Source organism: Mytilus californianus, unplaced genomic scaffold (assembly GCF_021869535.1).
Source record: "Mytilus californianus isolate M0D057914Y unplaced genomic scaffold, xbMytCali1.0.p SCAF_7, whole genome shotgun sequence".
NCBI lineage: Eukaryota > Metazoa > Mollusca > Bivalvia > Mytilida > Mytilidae > Mytilus > Mytilus californianus.
Window position 1 is genome coordinate 68,377,153 of NW_026262723.1, and position 21,480 is coordinate 68,398,632.

At 32.5% G+C, this 21,480-nt stretch overlaps 1 protein-coding gene across 1 annotated transcript; it reads right to left on the reverse strand.

The window, feature by feature from the left end:
- Window positions 1-5,613: 5,613 nt before the first annotated feature.
- On the reverse strand, window positions 5,614-21,273 carry LOC127707966 (alkylglycerol monooxygenase-like). Its single transcript, XM_052212732.1, has 11 exons — window positions 21,046-21,273; window positions 20,276-20,403; window positions 18,630-18,781; window positions 18,044-18,147; window positions 17,493-17,588; window positions 15,808-15,940; window positions 14,646-14,725; window positions 12,475-12,609; window positions 11,871-11,987; window positions 8,921-9,003; window positions 5,614-6,175 (listed from the first exon to the last, which is right to left on the reverse strand). The coding sequence occupies exons 1-11, from the start codon at window positions 21,160-21,162 to the stop codon at window positions 5,986-5,988; spliced, it is 1,335 nt and encodes a 444-aa protein (XP_052068692.1). The 5' UTR covers window positions 21,163-21,273; the 3' UTR covers window positions 5,614-5,985.
- Window positions 21,274-21,480: the final 207 nt, after the last annotated feature.

The following is a 21,480-nucleotide window of genomic DNA, read 5'->3' on the forward strand; positions in this document are numbered from 1 at the left end:
GTCGGCCGGTACAAGCATGTACCAAGTCAGGAACATGAAGCCAAATGTTTTTCGCTTATTGTTACTAGCTTAAATCAAGTCGTTGGTTTTCTTTTTTTTTTTTTTTTTTACATGTTTATGCTAGGGCCTTTTATAGCTACTATACTTTTGAGTACGATGACTAATAGTTGTTTACAAACTCATTCCCTTTAATTGATACGTTTTCTCATTGACAATCATATCATATCTCCTAATTTTCATACCAGTAATAAGTTATGTACATCGTTGTACTTTTGTCTCTGGAAATAATTGTCTCCACTTCTTATTTTATACGTATCCCAAAACATTAACTAAACAATTTTAAAATTCGATAAATACTAGAGAATGACTGATGGAAGCAGTTTTAAATACTTAGTGCATTTCATATAAAGTTATAAACGGACGTTCACACAATTGTATGACAAATATCAATGGAATAATCTCCATGCGCAATGCTCGTCACAGTTTTGTATCTATGTTAAACGCATCTTTCTCACCAAACTTGAAATAAAGGATACCACAGATACAGTTCCCAATTGTGAATTTTCAATTTCTATATAGCAACATTTCAGCAGCGCCTGCAGATGATGTATGTATCTCCCTGCTCAAATGATATACCAAGGTTGTTGTTTACAGGGAAGATATTGAACCACAGTTTTAAGGCGGTAATTAAATTCATCCTCTTTACGGCATTACGAGTTGGTTGGTTGTTAAAGAATACTAGTATCTATGTCACACATGACCACGAACGCCATTACGAGATGGTTGGCTGTTAAAAGAATACTAGTATCTATGTCACACATGACCACGAATATGTTCCAATTGTCGTAACCACAATCCCGTTCTCGCTTCCTTGATTGTGACATCACCGAATTGGACTCATCATTGAATGTGTGCTTACTACGAGCAACATTACGAGTGCAATTACTGAAGTAGCATCTCTTGTTACCCTTCCGGAGCACCTGAGATCACCCAAAGTTTTTGGTGGAGTTCATGTTATGTCTTTCTTTTTTAATGTTTTGTGGTCTTGTTTGTTTTTCATCGTCTTGCATAATAATTGTTTGCAATGACTTTGACAACTTTTCTACGATTTGAATGTCCTTTTCGCATCGTTCACCTCTTGTTTTCAGAAAAAAGTGCTGTGTAAGCAGCAATATGAAAATATAAAAAATTGTGTTAACGATATAGCTTTCCAATATGAAGCTTGATATCAAATTTCAAAAAGCTCAGATATGTAGTTGCTGAGAAAATGAGATGTAATAAATTTCTTTTCAAATATGTGAAAAATGCCAATAATAATCCAAAAATCAACGGGAAAACCCGCTATTACTACAAAAATATCCAAAGTAACATAGACAATAATATAAACGAAAAAAACGAAAGAATAGGGACAACAAAGAGAATACAGGGATTCGAACCTAAACCGACAAGTATCTACCTTTAACTTGACTCTTTAACTCATTGATCTTAATTGCGTGTTATAGTGTTCTTTTATTTGTCTTTGTAAATTATTAACCTTTACTGTTTAGTCCATTTTTTGGTAATATCCTTTTGGCGTGGCTCGGTACTTATACATCCCACCATTGTGTTATTGTGCTATGGTCATTTTTGATATTCTAGTCATTCATTTTTGCTTATGTGCTTTGTCTATATTCCATTTTGATTTTTTTTGTTGGCATGTTTGTTTGTTTTTATTGTGATTAAGATTAACACAATGTTGACTTCTGCACCCCTACCTAATGATAAACAAAAAGATGGCTTAAGGTTTTTCCACGAAAAAGTTGATAATGTGGTAGTAAAAAGTAGTACAATTTTCTTAAGGTCATTCCACGGAAAGACATAATAAGTATCTATTTCAATAACGTTATTTATTTCTGAAACACGAATGAAAATATGCCTATTGGGTAATTCGATTGATTCACTACGCTTATATATGATACCAAGATACTAAATTAAAAATGCGCGTCTGCCGTACAAAATTATAAGCTTGGTATCTTTTGATAACGCGAGTCTGGCTTCCATATTCAAAGCCTGGTATCTTTGATGAGCTTTTACAATTACTGGGTCGATGTCACTGTTGGTGGACGTTTCTTCTCCGAGGGTATCACATGCCCAGTAATCAGCACTTTTGTGTTCACAAGTACTATACTTCATATTGCATTCGGTGCAATAAAAGTGGTACCGTTAATGTTATTTGTTTTCTGTAAATCTACTGTTTTTTAAGATGTTGAAATACTCAAAATACTAGGGCTCTACCACAAGTCATAGATTACTTTAAGCGTATTTGGCACAACCTTTCAGAATTTTCAGTTTTCAATCCTCTTCAACTTCGTATATAATTTGACCTTTCAACTGATATGTTTCTAGCGCCAATGGTGAGTCCTATGTAGACGAAACTCGCGTCTGGCTTACCAAATTATAAGCCTGGTATTTTTATGAGTTTTTTTAAACAGCTGTTTAGCTTTTTATAAAATAGGATGATATACAGACGTGCTATATCATACAAATACGTTTTGTATATGAAAAAAACTTTACTTCATGCCAAGCTAACTGCTATTAATCGACATTAACCATCAGGCATTTCCTTTTAGTTTGCTCTTTCCATTATATCCACAAAAAACTTCATAATTGAAACGTAGATGATAATTAATATATGTTTTACTCTCAAATTATATATATTAAAAATTCTGTTAAGTTAATTTTCTAGGTTTTGTGTGACTAAATTTGCTCAAATACACGTTTTTTTAAACAGTTGTTTAGCTTTTTATAAAACAGCATGATATACAGACGTGCTATATCATTCAAATACTTTCTGTATATAAAACAAACTATACTTAATGCCAAGCTAACTGCTATTAATCGACATTTGCCATCAGGCATTTCCTATTGGTTTGCTCTTTCAATTATCTCCACAAAAAACTTTATAATTGAAACGTAGATGATAATTAATATATGTTTTACTCTTAAATTATATATATTAAAAATTCTGTTAAGTTCATTTTCCAGGTTTTGTGTGACTAAATTTGCTCAAATACACGTACAAAAATAGCCTTTATATGATGCGTTATCTCCATTTGTGACTTGTTATCGAAACACGACGTTTTCATTATGATCACTGGGGATTGATAACAAGTACCTTTCCAGAGTACCTGAGCATAACACTGGTTTTTGATCGGGTTCGTTTTGCTAAATGCGCCAATGTTTTTCAATGAAGTGTACAAACATTGCCGTCACTCATATCATTTGGCAAAGAAATTGACAGCTTGGTCGATCTCTTACATGCATAATGATGTCAGTAGATCCATAGTCATGATTTTTTACATCAACAACATATGTATCTTGATGGGCGGATAATTACCCATTTTCGTGTATTTCACGGCTGCATTAATCGGTACAGAAAATATGGGACATAATTCAATGGACGGTGTAAGATGTGAAAAGCGATAAATGCGAGGTATCTAATTTTAAAATAACGGAAATGAACTTGGGTAAAGTAATTGTATCTTTAAAAATATAAACATTTACAAGCATAAATCAGAATATTATTTAGTGGTGTTGAATACTAGTATATACTACACACTCTCCTTTTTAAAGCGGACCATATAATTTGATATAGTGGCTTCTCCGTTCATCCTTCCGTCCCATTTTCATATCTGCTACAGGTTCTAAACCTCTTGAACATTATTTTTAATTCCACAGAATCTTACTAAAATAATAAATGTTTGCACCTTATTCAATTTTTATCCTCATGAGGTTTTTGGGTTTTCCTTGAACTCTTTGTTATCCGCAAACTGCAGTAAACATTTATATCTGCTTCCCCTAAACGCCTTATTAGGATTTAATGAAACGTTATCATTACTTTCAACATATAAGGCCATTATGCACCTAAAATTTTGTTTTTATCCATTTGTTTTGGGAAAAGAGGGGGGTTAAGAAGATACCCTTAAAACATTATAGACTATGTCATTGCTTTATCTGGAAGCGGGGTAACTGTTTTGCATCCGCAAATTCTCCAACAAAAGCCTAATTAGAATTAGTTAAAAATTGCTACGACTCTTAACCATATACTGCGACTGTTCATCTCCTCTTTTTATTTTTATCAGAAGGTTTGTTCTTTTTTTTGGGGGGGAGGGGGGTTACTGAAGCAAATAATAAACTTTTATTGCGATAAAATAACTAACTTTTATTATGATCAATTCACATTTGTGAGCTTTACTCATACATATAGTACTTTTGTTTTCCAGTAATCAAATTTTCCATACATACAAATTGAGAAATTACAAAGAAATCAATTCCCTCGTGCAAAGTTGACCTCAGATGAATTTACCTATTATTGTTACATTGTAAGTCCTTTTTGTTCATATAACGCTTTAACTGTTCCGTGTACATCATTGGCTTTCAAATATTCGGCTTTGAGCGTTCCAGATGAAGGTAACTCAAGAAAAGGTCTTCCCGATGTATTCATTTTTATAAATGCTTTAACTGATCTGATTCAAACAATTATTTAAATGTTTGTGTTTAGATCACTTGTTTTTAAAAGAGTATGCTGACTTGAATTTCTATTAAAAATTATATGATTTAATTTTTTCGCCATTTCTATAAATCTAGGTAAAGTAGAGCATAAAGCAAAGTGAGAACAGATAGATGTATATGCGAGAAGAAACTGAAGAATAAAATATCCCTTTACTTGCCATCGGAGAAGGCAGTCAGATTAGGAAAAGTTAACATGAAACTCCCATTGTAATCTAAAAATATTTATTAATACAGATAAGCTAAACAAAAAAGTAGAACACTTATTGATGTCAGTAGTACAAAAATTAAATAGCACTTATCATGTTTAATATATCTCGTAAGTCAGCACATATTTTTGATTAAATACTTTCAATAAAATTCTGTAATTCTGTATAACACATAATTAATTTAAGCAGCTACTCGTATGGTTTTGTTATAAGCACAGATGAGCATTGTATAATATTCTAAATTACTTGATTGATATTTTCTTTTATTCACGAACTGACAATTATCCCATTCCATTCATTAATATTTGTTATGAATACATGTTTAATAAAATATTATGATTCTTCGCTATTTGATGAAGCTGCAATTTTATTAAAATAACAGATGGAAATTAACAAAAAATGCATCGCAATACAAAATCAATGATAATAACAAATATATCAAACAAAGACAAACACATTTTGGCACTTGGTAGTGTATGTAATTCTTTAATCTAATTACTATAAAGTGTAATAACGGGAAAATAAACAGTCAGAATTATTACATACTGTAGAAGACAGGGTGACATCCCAGGAGTTATTTGGGTAATAACTTTCACATCAGTAATATTGTCAATCAATACACAAGTTATTGTTCATATTCATTTTTAATGTAGATTTTAAATTATTCAAGTATAGCTTCAAATATCGCCATCATGTTATTGATTAAGGTTTGTATTACAATCACTGAGTTGTTTCCGCGGATAGTGAACTGTTCAGTACCAAAGGATTACAGTAATTGTAATAAAACAATTATAGTTTCTGTTCTAATAGGGAAAGTTGACACATTAGCTGTTATAGCTTTTCTGTTATTTGTTCTGTTTATGTTCTTTTTGTTTTTGATGCACTAGATACGTTCGGAGTATTTGGTTTCTTAAACATTTGCATTGACATGTATTCTGCGAACTGAAATCAGTATTGCATGATTTTATTAACAATAAAAGGGCGTTTTTAAGGAAACGTGCACGTGTCTTTCAAATATATTTGATCACTGTTAAATTACCTCAGGAATTTTAAATTAACTAAGTTAATCAACTTTTTAGGGTTTGATGAATTATCACATTTGTTGAAATTGACAAATTCTGTGAAAACAACCATAACAATATATTTCACCCGTTAAATTGATATCACTGAAAAGAACCTGTTGTGTTTAGATTATAATTTCTTTGAAATAATCTTGTTATGCACTGATTCAAGCTGTTTTGTCCTTCCTTATTGTGAACAGAAGCATGATGGACACTATACTTATAAAGAATAGCATCTGTAGTAACATGACACTTTCTGGACGATCGCTTGGTTGATATACTTCAAAAAAGCACATCACCCAATCCAGTAATAACGATGCACCACATCGTGTAATCTCGCAATACACAGCCCCTGGTCTGTAAATAGAACAATATTTAAATAAGAATGTAGAACACAACTAAAGTTATGTTGATTATATTTTTATTTCTCTATCATGTTTCTTTTGGAGACGTTTTTTTTTCTAAATTGTTGTATTTGATATTTTATTTTGTATACAATCCAGTGACCCTTAAATATATGGAGAATTTTGAAACTTTGACGAGGTCATGCATATGTACCCATTGTGTTTCTTTTTTATTTTTTTAATAATAACATGGCTTTGTTTACAAAGCCAAAGTTGTATTTTGAACGACATTGAGCTGAAGATTGACATTTCTATGGGTGCTGCTCGCTTTGACAACGGTTTATTGATTAGTTAAAACTGATCTTGAACTAGCTCTCAGTAAGTGCGAGTACTTTTAGATCGATACTTTTTGTCTTTTGATTGTGTTTGTGCTTAGAACCGATCAGTTGGGTCAACCCCTTTTCACATTTTTTTAATGTTGTTTTACTGGTGCGTTCAAATTGGTATCGTTAATGTTATTGTTATAACACCACTGTTCCAAGGTTAGGGGTGTTGATCGTTCCCCAAGGTGTTAAACCCTACCACATTCCTTATGAGCATGTCCCAAGTCAGAAACATGGAGCCTAATGTTTTTCACTTAATGCTACTTACTCAAATCTAGTTGGTGGTTTTCTTTTTGATTACATTGTTTATCCTGGGGACCTTTAAAGCTTATTATATGTTGAGTTTTTTTTTATTCATTATTGAATGGCGTACGGTGACTTATAGTTGTTTACAACCTCATAACCTTTGATTGGTACGTTTTCTCATTCACAATCATACTATATCTCCTAAGTTTTATACCAGTAATGAATTATTTACATCGTTGTACTTTCATCTTTGGGAATAATTGTCTCAACTCCTTATTTTTATACGTATCCAAAAACATTAAACAATTTGGAAATTTCGATACATACTAGCAAATAACTGATGGAAACTGGCTTAAATACTTATTGCATTTCATATAAACGGATGCTACAGCAATTATATGAAATAAATAAATGCAAAAATTTATATATCTCAATGCGCAATGCTCGTCACAGTTTGGTGACTATGTTACACACATTTTTTGCATCGAACTTGAAATAAAAGATACCACAGATACAGTTAAGTCTGCTTCATATCTTGACTTACATCTAGAAATGAACAATAAATGGGAGTCGGTTGAGAACAAAACTTGACGACAAAAGGGATGATTTTACGTAGCTTCCCAATCATCAATTTTCAATTTCTAGGTAACAACATTTCCAGTACAAACGATATTTCAGGTCGAGAGTTGCTGTTTACAAGAAAGCTATTGAACCAAGGTTTAAGGCAGTAATTAAAGTTATCCCTTCTAAAGTTTTACGGATGCCATCACAAGTTGGTTGGCCATTAAAAAATATCTATGTCACACATGACCACGTATATATTCCAATTGTCGTAACCACAATCCCGTTCTCATTTCCTCAATTGTGACCTTACCAAATGAGACTCGTCACCGAATTTCAACTTACCATGAGCAAAATGACGAGAGCCATAAGTGAAGCAGCATCTCTGGTTACCCTGCCGGAGCACCTGAGATCACCCAAAAATTTTGGTGTGGTTCATGTTTTTGTCTATTTTTTTTGTAATGTTTTGTTGACTCGTTTGTCTTTCGTCGTCTTTCATTGTTTGCAATGACTTTGTCCGTTTCTCGTCGACTTATGAGTTTTAATGTCTCCTTCGACTCATTAATTTTTTTTTCAAAAAGAAGTGCTGTGTAAGTAGCAGTATAAACACATGAACAACGGACGGACGGAAAACAGGTGAATAGAGTTGAGCAACAAACGCATAATGGAATACACACAATTTATCATGGAACGTCATAATTGTGTTATATACGTGCATTTTCATTATATGGTATCCTTTTACCTTTAAATGATGTGATTTTTCAATTATATGGTGAGACTTTTAACTTTATATGATGTGGGAACGACATTATATGATGTCCACTTGTCATTATAAAATGTGAAATCACCTTTATATGATGTTAAAATATCATCATATTATGTACATAGCATACATACTTTTTTTTTACCATGTCCACTTTTCATTATATGATCCGTGTTTTACTGTGTGCTTTGATTTTTGTCCTTATATGTTTTTGTCTTCAAATGACGTTTCATGAGCACTTGAATATAAATGATGTGCAGATGTTTTCGTGTTATTTGCACTCTTCCTTTATATTATTTTCTCATATTAGTAGTTCTTAATATGATGTTCACTTTCCCTTATATTATATGCAAACATTATTATATGATATGGTTTGTCATCAATGTATATACTGTTAACATTATAAAATAATGTGGTTCGTTTTTGTCCTTTATATGCGGTCAAATCATATTTCTCTTATACGTATGCGCTTTTGTCATTAGTATGGTCAATGAACAGAATACCGATAAGACCGATTACTCTTTTCGTCAAATAGCTAATTTCGATTCGTTTCTATGAAATTATCACATATCTCCGCTCAAATCTGTATCTGTCGTTTGAGACATTGGGAGATTATACTAGAGTTGCACCTTGGAGCGCGGGTACAACGTTTTGAAGATAATGGTTTCACAATATATAAAGGTAAACTAACACCATATAATAAAATATCACGTCGTGTAATGGTAAAAGCACAGATGGACATAAAGAGTTTTTGTATTTCATAAATTTTGAACATTTTCTGACGTGTTTAGAAATTGATACTTACGCATTGTCAAATATTTTCCCAAAGCAAGTAAGACTAAATCCGAAATACAATAATAAACAAATGATCAAAGCTTGTGACAAACCCTAAAAATACATAATTAAAAATATGATAGTTATAATACCTTTCAAACTGCTAACATACAAATCTTCATATAATAAAATCGATATCATCAAGTTAACAATTAGCACAATTGCATATCCAAATTACCACATAATTGCTAAATTGTTGCCCAAACCTTTGGTCTGGAGCGTTGCTGATAACAACAAAAATCCAGAAACACACACTAAATGCACGATAATGATATCATCAGTTTCTTTATTTCAATATGTGAAAGCATGGTGGTTTTAATTACGGGATAAAATTTTACATGTCGCTAAAGTAGTATTTGAATACCTAGGCGTATTGTGCTTGTAGCGACACACCGACCTCTAAGCCTTTGTGTGTGTGTTGGACATGCAAGAAGGTGTATATCTCCAAATAATGGTGGATATAAAGTTTAGAAGAGGTCACTTGGTGTCTTTATTATTATATGCACATAGTAAGACCATCGATGGCAATGCAAGAAAAACCGCAAACAAACAAACAAAATAATTAACTCTTCGTATAACTCCGACGCAAGTTATTTCGGTTTAAAATGTATATGTGATTCCAGTTGAAAAATTCAAGATAATAAAATTGAGAATGGAAATGGGGAATGTGTCAAAGAGACAACAACCCGACCACAGAACAGACAACAGCAGAAGGCCACCAACAGGTCTTCAATGCAGCGAGAAATTCCCGCACCCTGAGGCGTCCTTCAGCTGGCCCCTAAACAAATATATATACTAGTTCAGTGATAATGAACGCCATACTAAACTCCAAATTGTACACAAGAAACTAAAATTAAAAATAATACAAGACTAACAAAGGCTAGAGGCTCCTGACTTGGGACAGGCGCAAAAATGCGGCGGGGTTAAACATGTTTATGAGATCTCAACCCTCCCTCTATACCTCTAGCCAATGTAGAAAAGTAAACGCATAACAATACGCACATTAAAATTCAGTTCAAGAGAAGTCCGAGTCTGATGTCAGAAGATGTAACCAAAGAAAATAAACAAAATGACAATAATACATAAATAACAACAGACTACTAGCAGTTAACTGACATGCCAGCTCCAGACTTCAATTAAACTGATTGAAAGATTATGTCTTCATCATATGAATATCAGGCACAATCCTTCCCGTTAGGGGTTTAGTATCATACCATCATAACATATATGAGAAGAACATAACCCGTGTCATGCTGTTTTTTTTCTATTTTGATTTATAACAGTGATCTGCCAATTTCAAACGCGTCTATCCCTACCCATACCCCTACCCCCAAAGATGTCTATCTCGCCAAAATATATAAAATAAGGAGATATTATATAATTGTTAATGGGACAACTATCCAACAGAGTCCAAGACGTTGATTCAAGAAATATAAGGTCACCGTACGTCCTTTAACACTGAGCAAAACCCATACCGTATAGTTAGCTACAAAAGGCCTTGACATGACAAAACGTGAAACAATTCACACAAAAAAACCAGCGGCCTAATTTATGACAAATAAATAAACGATTAACAGATATAACAAACAGCAACCAACGACAACCTATGAATTACAGGCTCTTGACTTGAGACATGGATATACAGAATGTGCTGGGTAAAACATGTTTTTTTAAGCGCTACACCCTACCCTTACCTGGGACAATGGAGTAGCAACACAACATAAGAACAAACTGTAAAATCAGTTGAGAATGCCTGGATTCATCAGATCGGTACGAAGCACTTAAAATATCTGACAAAAAGGAAAAATCGCAGATCTTAATCCCAAACCTGGTCAGGTGATTAGATAGTTGCCACGACTAGTGGGAACTGTAGGAATACGGTAGGACAAGGGCTGGAAACGTAAAATGAAGGATGAGATAACGGGATTTTGTTTTGAAATAGATAACAAATTAGGAAAATAGAGTTGAATAATAAAAAAATATTTATTTACTCATTTGGTGATCATTACAAAAAAAAAGTAAAATAACAAAAATACCGAACTTCAAGGAAAATTCAAAATAGAAAGTTCTTTAATCAAATGGCAAAATCAAAAGCTCAAACACAAAAAAACGAATGGAAAACAACTGTCATATTCCTGACTTGGTACAGGCATTTCCTGATGTAGAAAGTGGTGGATTAAACCTGCATGGTTTTATAGCTAGCTAAACTCCGTATTTTCTCTTGGTGGCAAAAGTCTTCCCTTAAAATGAGATGTTCAACCTGTAGATGCACCTGATTCCTCTACTTTTCGAGTTCTTTCAATCACCAACTTTCATTTTTCTATTGACATTTAAATTCTCAAACTAGAAAAACAAAGAATATCGGCTTTTGTAGTCGAAAAAAAATAACGAACTTTGTTCATTAAAGACATCAAATTTGTGTGCCTTCGCATATTATCATTGACATATTGACGTATACTGAACGTCATTTTTAAAATATTAATGAATTGAGGTAAACAAGCAATTTACGCAGTTAATGTAACTTGGTCTAATGTCCCATTAAATATACCTGTCTGGATTTGTTTTCAAACCATTGACGTACGTGATAACCGTATAGTCTTTCAAAGAGGTGGACGCGTTTGGTCGTTTTCAGAAATGGACACGTTTGGGAGTTTATGAAAGGACACGTTTAAACGTCCTACACAAACTAGACATGTTTGGGCATACAGTAGCGTCGACAGGACACATTTGAGGGATTGGACAAGACTGAATTATATCACGTTTTCAGTTGATATTTATTTTTAAAATGATCACGTAACTTTACTGAAGAATAAGAGAGCACACAATGTCTTTTTTCTGCCAGATCAGATAAAGCATGTTGAGCATGTATCAAAAAGTAAAGTTGTATTTACTACAGAACATAACTCATGTACTATACCTACCCCTTTCTGTGTTACAAGCTCAAGGTTCATTATCAGTAGTACTGTAAAGTGAACAGCAGCATAAATATTAACTATCAAAGAATGCTTTGGGTCATACTTTGGATGTGGTGCCTTAACCTGTAAAATATTTACAAAAGTTGATATATATACATGTATTAATATATAAATGTATATAAAACAAATATGGTAATATTTATATCTATCTTAGTATAGGCTTAGTTCTGTAATGTGATTTTGAGCTTATATTTAGCTTAACTTTTACTGACCTAGGTCATGTGTTTTCTAATATTTAAAAAGAACAGAACTTTGAAAACGTAAATTAAGATCAATGAAATTTTTGGGAGAACTTTTTAATTCGGAACTATTCTGCATAAATTGTAAACATTTATATTTAATCTTTTTGTCAATTTTGACATAATTTGCGTTTAAAAGATATAACCAGAAATTGATCTAGAGCCAACTAATTATGTTAGTTTGTATGCAATCTTTCGAGATCACCAATGCTCCAACAAAAGCGAGCATTATTAAATAAAGATAAATCATAACGACCCTTGATTTTTGAAAATAAAATAGATTTGTCAGAAGTGAGTCGAAAAAAACTTACGTTTGGGATATCTTCAATTAATCCTGTTCTAGGTTTTCCTTGGTCCCATCCTGGTCCACAAAATAACACACCTAATTTGTTTTTTATTCCCTTCGTATCCAAAAACCGTCGAAAAGTATACTTGGCGTGGCAAAACTATAAAAAAAAATATAAGATTAAAATGCGCATAAGGAAATTAACAAGAAAACAAAAGTATGAGAGAGAAGCAGTGTATCTTTGGTATCCTTTATTTAAAGTTCAACTGGACATATGCAATAACCATGGCCACGTAAATTTGAAATATTAAGTTAGAGGACGCTACCATTATATGATAATTTTAGCTGCTTATCATTCTTCTGAGAAGCTTTTTAATGAAATATGTATCCTACGAATAAAGGAAAAAGTCGCCGTGTATAGGTCTTAGAATACCGATCGTCTGTTAAAAAAAAAATATGACCACCAAACGTAAGAAAAATGTTGTCAATGAATGAAATCAAGCATTTTGATCAAGTCGGTTTTAAATTAAGTTTTTTTTTTAATCAAAGTGAGAGTTTTTCAATATAAGATGTGTTCTTTCTTTAAACATAGTATATGAATGTCATTTTTTTTTAAATATAATAGTAAGTTGAACAAATCATTTTAATCTGTCTTTATGATAACAATGAGGAACGCTTGAGTAAAAATGTAAAAAAGACAACTACTATCTAATGAGGGTAGATCATTGATGTTTTTAGAATCCACAGGTGACTAATACAACAACTGTAGGTATTTTCACGCTAACTCTCAGGACGGGTTTTACGGCTTACTTGATTTAAATGATTTGGGAAAATGTTACATGCAACACATCTCGTGATAAATATTCATATAAAAAGAAGTAATTCACTTAAAAACTTATTGTCTGGATTTGTGATAATTAACATTATATCTGCAATATAAAATTCACTTTGTGTTTTCTACTTATAAATATATGATAAATAATCATATAGCAATAGCAGTATGCAATCTTAAGAGGTATCATTCTTTAACTCCATGCAATAGGTTACTGCGGGGCCGTTTTTTGTAAACAGGAAGTTAGCATATGTATTGTTCAGTTCAGACACACATATTCAAATTTGTTTGCAACACTCCTCTTATAGTAGTCACAATCAATTTGTTCAACTAATAGGGATAAAACAGGGAGGATTGAGACCTAAAAACAACAATTCTAATGTGTCCACATGACAATATGCCCTGCTTGCACTATTAAATTTCCATGAAATATGGATCAAAACACTAATTTAGCATATATTTCAAAATTTCACCTCAGAGTAAACATGGGCCTTTTGTAACTGACTGCGGTAAAGGTTTTACTCATTGTTGAAGGCCGTACGGTGACCTATATTTGTTAATTTATGTGTCATTTGGTCTGTTGTGGAGAGTTGTCACATTGGCAATCATACCATGATCTTCTTATTTTTATATGTGTACATGTATACGTTTCAAGTTGATATGACCACAACTTTATTGTAAAGTACCTTAAACCAAAACTTTGACCTGATCAATGAACCGTGAAATCAGTGTAAAAACCCCAATTTGACAAACACAACAATAATTTCAAGATAATGTGACTACAATTTCATGGTAATCTACCTAATTCACACCTGAAACCTACCTTAAACCAAAACTTTAACCCAATCAGTGGACTGTAAAAATCTGGGTCAAAACACTAATTTTTCATATATTTCTCATGCAAATGAACGCGACATATCCTCTTAGAATTGCTGACATTTCTCCCCACCCTTGATTTTCATTCTGTGGTGAACCCTCAGCTGCTACCTCAAATCGAAACTTTAACCTCAAACGGGAAAGACAAACATATCCCGCACGGGGGGGGGGGGGACAAACCGACCTGAAAACATCATGTTTATGTGCTTGTCTCAAGTCAGGAACCTCGGTGGTTCTCTTTAGTTATATCCATGTTTTTGTGTTGTTTTGTTTTTTGTTTTTTGTTTTCTTTAGGGAGTTTCGTGCTGATAACACATAGTTATATTAATTTACAACTTAACTACAGTCATCCATTCAGTGCTTGAAATATTGTATAATTATCTGTTTACTGTTGATTGTACGTTGACGTCTTAAAACAAGATGTATTTTGTATCTCGTTGTACAAGTACATATATTTTACTTTATATTGAAAATATTAATATATTTACCTGTACGTAGTTTGGATCAAAGGTATTTAAAGGATGGGTAAGCCCATATACTACTTCTTCATTTTCTGCTTCAAACGTTCCTTTTTAAAAATAATATAGATTTTAAAGAGACATTTTCCCTAAAAATCACTGTACGAATTTTTAGATATATATCCAAACCTATAATATATAGTTGTTTTGTGTGTTACTTTGGTTTTAGCGGTCAGCTATTATCTAAAGCCATATGGGCTGTCAATTTTTATTAAGAGACAGTCAAATTGGTGTCGCATTTCGAAGTTCATATCGAATAATGATAATTTTACATGCTTTAAACACCGGGATTCGTAATATAATCCTGCATTAAACAAAATATCGTGACAGTTCCAGCGTCTTCTCCCGATAGAGATCAATGGAGATCTCATTGATTAATCATCAGCACCGGTTACGAATTTTTCCGAAGATGAATTCAACTGTTGACCTAGTTAGAATTCCTTTAATCAACGTTCAATGTTACATCCTTTCAGATTGACATAAAATTAATTGCATTAAACATGCATCTGCGCATTAGTGAAAGCTAAACGTGAACTATACATGCTAATTTTCATCTCTAGTTGCGAAGCTGCAGCCTTCCTAATTGATCTCATTTGTTTCTCTTTTACCAGCTTTATAAAGTGTTTTCCACATGTTTATATAATTACCTATTTTTTATTACTTTGTGTTAGTTTCATCACTATTTTTCATTCGTCTTTGTCTTTAGTTTGGTTTCGAATTAGTTTTTTTTAGGTTTTTGTCATTTTTACCTGTCATGTCTTATATATCTGTAGATCATTTCCAATATATGCAAAAATACAATAAAAATACAAACTGCAGTTTCAATCCGGTCAAGCATAGATGTATAAATATACATCTATGGGTCAAGTATGTTACTTAATTATCAATTGTAATAAATAGCCATCTATTTATATATAATATATCTGTCAATGTGATATGTCCACACGGTTCTCATAACAAAAATAAATCTAGTTTGTCAATTATTGCTGTCATGATCAAGTGCTGGTACAAAGAAACGTGCGTGATTTATTGTAATTTATTGAAAACTAATAAAAAAAAACAATTATTTACCCAACAATCTTTGCGTGAGACATAATCATTAATAAAATCTAAAATATTATTTCTTATTTACCAAACAATCTGTCCCATATGATGAGGGTTCCAGCATAGTTCTTGTCAATACAATAACGATTTCTACCATGATGTACTCTGTGGTGACTTGGAGTATTAAGTATATATTCCAACGGCCCGAGGGATTTTATGTACTGGAAAAAATCATTGTAAATGGATCATTTCATTCACAACTTCGATCATATTTGTGGAAAAATTTCTTTCCTAAGAAATTCCAAATAATTTATGACGCAATAAAAAAAAATAATGATGCAATTGTATGTTTTGTTCAATTTAACTATGAGTGACTGATAAATTTCATACAAAACAGCTTTCCCAATATCTGATCGTTTTATTGACGAATTAATTGAAGGATGTGTATCGTTCAGCTGCAAATATTACATGTATATGTCTATACAGGACGATAACATGTGCTGAAAAAGCCCGGCCCTGCATTGTTAAAGATCTAGACCGAGTCGGATTTTTAACGTGTCCGTGTTTCGAAATACCAACCTATGTGGGAAGTAATTGGTCTCCGAGACCACCGATTTATGCTAGTATTCCTCATTACTGCATGCTTAGACGAGAAGAAGGAAATATAAATGGAAGATTTTTGAGTCGATCCATCCGCTGATCGAACCATGATCTCCTGCATCCGAGGCAAGCACAGCAAAATTAATTCTTTATAGTCTATACATTTTTACCTATCATATTTCTGTTTTCAATTAAAAAAATTGTTCAAATTGATCAAATAACTTTATGACATAGTTTTACAATGGAAACTTTCATCCCAGTAGCATGGTCGTATGATTTAAATGATATATTCTGAGCGGGAAGTTTTAGTTTATAAATTATGTAATTGAACTAAAACCAAAGTTGAACCTCTCTAAGGCAAATCTAACCCAAGACGTTTTTGTCTATTCTGTTTAGCAGTGTTATTGTAATATTCTGCGAAATTCTGGTTTTATGTGTAAAGCTTAAATCGCTTATGGTTTTTGTTATTTTAGGTTTCTATAGTACACATAAAAATCCCATTGATATCTTCCTAGATTAACAAAATGTGTATACATCTGTACCAACGCCTTTAAACGTATTCATGTTTAAACGTTTATCGACCTAAAATAAGCTACTAACATTACATTGTACCAATTGTACTGCATCAAATGCACATTTCGACAGTTTATGTCTCTTAAGGTGGTACCTAACACTACAGGGAGATAACTCTGTAAAAATCAGCTAAACGTTTTAATCACGTTGTATTGTTAAGGAAATATTAAGCTTCTCAATGATCAAAATTAGTGTTTGTCAAACTGCTATATAACCAATGAAATTTTTCTGATAAAGTGGTTGGTTCAAATTTTTTGAAATTTTTATATTTTTGTCAAAGGGTCAAAGTAAACATTTTGTCAAAATTTTATGAAAATTAAACGAGCCAAATTAATATTAGTCAAGGTGTTGGGTACCACCTTAAGTGAAGCTCGAGGTCAAAATATTTAAAAATCAAGAAGTTCACACATGATACAAACGCTGGTGATCTGATATAACCGAAAATTGCAAAAATGTATAACCAGACCCGGACAAAGTAACAATAAACAAGCTATGTATGATAAAGCTCCAAATATTTCATTTCAATTAAGCTAACTTCGGACTGCAATTGCCTTTTTTTAGCTTGCTACTCGTGGTACACAATTGTAATATTACCCATACCTGTGTATGTATCCAAAACTGATATAAGATATTCAACTCTTGATGTACAATAAAAATCTGTGGTGGAATAAATAAGGCAAGGGGAAGATAAAACACCTGCAAATATATTAAATAACAAAAACAGTGTACAGCAAATGACGTAAAAGGAAGGATAACTCTAGTTTAACTCGTCTTATATGTTACATAAAAGACGAATTGTTTGAAGAAATCTGGTATGGGACTCTTTACCGACATTGATAATTAGAAGAAGCAACAAAATCCAGAACATACTTATATTCTGTTTATTATTTTTCGTATTAGTTAATATTGCCAGGACTTACGTTGTTTTTTTTTTTATCCTGTCTTGTATTAGTTTTTAATCATTGTGCTTTGGTTGTTTTTTATTTTTATTTTTGATATATTTTCAAACTACGTCGTTGAAGCAGTGACATGTATATTATCTGTCTTTTAGGTAGCAATAACGTCCTATGCAATTAAAGTAATTAATTTGATGTTTGGTAATATGGACAATGTATTTCCATATTTCAACGTTTTGTCAATAGTATACACACCCAGGATGTATAACTCTGTAACACGGATTGTCGTAAGGCTGTTGCTAGATTGTAGTCTTCTGAACTGTGGTGTACTTGATGGGCTGCCCACATAAAATTCACCTCTAATACAAAAAAAATATTAATATTAATTACAAATGCAAACAGCAGAACGCAAAAAATAATAAGATCATTGATTTCCTAATTTAAAAAAATTCAAATAGATTTATTGATTTATTAAGCTTACTCAACGTCCAGAAATGAACAATCAATTCAATAGGTGGGTTCTGCAAAGTGGGTCGATCTGGAAGAAGGGCGCTAGAATTTAGACTGCAACGTAAAATTCAAGAGTAAGTTAGATAGTGGCAGTTTTATTTGTTTTTTTTTTTTATCTCGCAAGAGACCATTCACATAGTAATTATAGTTCGTTTACGTGCAAAGTGTGGTATTCTCCACCAGAAGCATCAGGATTGACTTTCGGAATTTAACCGGACGTGACAGCGTGTTTATATATCCAATACAAATAGCACAAAGAATGATCATATGCAGGCTGTTTCAAAACCACGTGAAACTATAAGCCTATCAGATCTTCCGAAAACAGTCTTACTGTGTGCAAGTCTATGGAACCAGTAATAACCCAAATCAACGCCTAAAAAGCACAACCACCATGTCCATTGTGAATTCCATGGTAACTGGAATATTTTGAAGTGCTCATGTACCCACATATACGCCACAAGACTAATGGCTTTTACAAATAACCTAAAAGATTGACAGTTCATTGAGTTGCATTATTTGTATTTATGATAACACTAATGTTTTAACTTAATTACTCTTAAATCAAATTCTACATGTTATAATGTAGTACTGGGCTGGTAATACCTGGTGACGTAGTCGCATCGACCAAGCAAATCGTACATTTTGATTGTTAATTGTTTTTTGCAAATTATGTATAATAATTAGTCTTGTAATAAAACTAGGGTCGCAACTTCCACGAAAACGTTTAAACAATTCTGGAATTGAGTTACAACCTTAGGGTTTGAGGTTCTGATCCTCTAACATCTTTAACCTTTATTTTACAAAATCGGATGGAGGTTGATTGGAACAAACATATAAAATATCGATATGATATGTTTGTAAATGTATAACATATATCGACATGATACGTAAGTACCTGTATAAATAAATACGATACGTTTGTATATGTATATATGATCATGTATAACAATTACAAGAAGGCAACTCCCACTTAAATTTCCAGAACTAAACTTAAAATGTATTCAGCTTTTGGAGCATAGCATTTTTTAAGCACAAAACATCATCCAAGAATGAAACCCTAATGGAACGCAAATAGACAGAGTTGTGACCAAGTCTAAATGTACTTGATTGTATAGGTAGAAAAATAAGACTTGTTTCATTAATTTAAAATTTTTATATTTATTTGTTCCAAATATTGGGGGACGTATATATATATATACCTAATTGTTTACGTTTGACTATTTGTTAATGCGCCTCGTTGAATATTTTGTTCGGAGTACCTTACACTCACCTTAATCCGAAAGGTTTTGCCAAATACAGCTAAGATGTATGATCCATTCTTTTTCAACGTGAATTTCATTCAGATAGTTAGAACAAAATTTGTACCTAAAAGGACTAGATGCGGCAAAACACTCCTTAGACATGGATACAAGTTTTTTATCAAGTAATTTATGCATTGACAATTTATTATTTTGTCGTTTTAAAAAAACGAGGAACGGACTTTTGCTAAATCTGTAAACAACATGCATATTGAATCAATTTATAAATACATTCCATACATTTCTAACTGTATATTTGATTATATTTTTGATTGATTTTTGTTGTTTAACGTAATGGTGAAATAATAATGAACAGGAAAGTTGACTGTCCTGGGAGGAGAAGGGTTTGTTTTATAGCGAGAAGACAGGTCAACTCAATGGTTTGTTGCAAAAGAACTTTAAAGTGCAGCGAGCATGTCACTCTCTATGCGAGGCATTGGATTTAACGTCCCCATTCTAACCGGCCGTGACTGCGTATTTATAAATCCAAGACAACCAAAGGCGCAATAAGCATTGGTTTTACTGTCGGGTTTGACAAAAGTCGATGACCACATTTCGATATCGAAGTCAATGCTTTGGTGGTAATTATATTAAACGCACAACAATAAACCAATAAAGCATTGCATCTATGAGGTCACCAGAATAAATGATATATTCGATGTAAAGCCTAAAAACTTACAATGGAAATCTAGAAATTACTCCAGCACTAATGGATGTGATACTATCACCGAGTCTGTACTTTCCATCTTTCTTGTAAGCTGAAATGGCCAACTCCAGGAATATTAAAACGAAGAAGAATGGTCCGGACTGAAAAACAAACAAAACATTATTATTAGTATATATTGGTTTGAAAATATCTTTAGTAAACGGACCACAAAGGGTTACCTGCATGTGGTGTAGCAAGTAGGTCATTCATATCAATTTTTGCATTGTTTATATTATTGTATTGTTTGCCTTTAACCCCTCGGGCTATAAATGTGCATTTCTTAATAAACAATGAACATATATTTCTCCAATCAAATCATGTGTTTTCTATGCGGGATGCATAAATACGCAGACACGTTCAAGTGAATATGGACGTTAAATCCTACATTCTAGACGTTGAAGAACTGTTGCACCTAACACTTTAAAGGGTGAATCCGTAGATGGCCTGATGCAAGGCCAATTATATCCAATATGCCATTAATTTCTAGTGGCTGTCGAATTACCGCCTGGCATCCCTGTCGACCAACATTGCACAACGTACCTGTTATAATTTCGTACTGAATACGCATAAAATGTTTACCCGGCCCGACCTGGACTTTAAGTTAACAGCAATCAATCAATCAATCAATTAAACGGAAAATGAATTTAATTTCAATGAAGAGTTACATTAATCTGGTAAGAAAAAGATACATAGAAAATATGCTCCATTAGATTTTATTCATACTCAAGTTAAATAATACATACTTCGTCTGTGTAAGCCGGTACGTCTTTAACATCAGAGAAGGAGGTTTCATTAGGTGTTACAGCATAAAACAGCCGCCTCATTCCAACATCAAACGGTACTTTCAATACACTAGCCATGTTGGGTGTTTAATAAGTGAAATGAGAAAGATTACATAGTGTATATTTGGTTATATAAAGTTAAAGGGTCATATATATATATATATCTATCTATTATCTGTGTGCTAGATATTGAATGTAAACAATGTCTAAGTCTAAAATCGGTTCAGGTAGTGACTGAACATAAAATCCGGTATCTATTTAATTTATATCGCCAGAAATAATATATGACCAACATCTTTCAGTATATTAAACGAACGTTTACGTCTTTGATTTTTACTCACTGTAATGAATGATGTAAAAAAAAATGCTGATAAGTTTCTGGACTCTGTAATACAA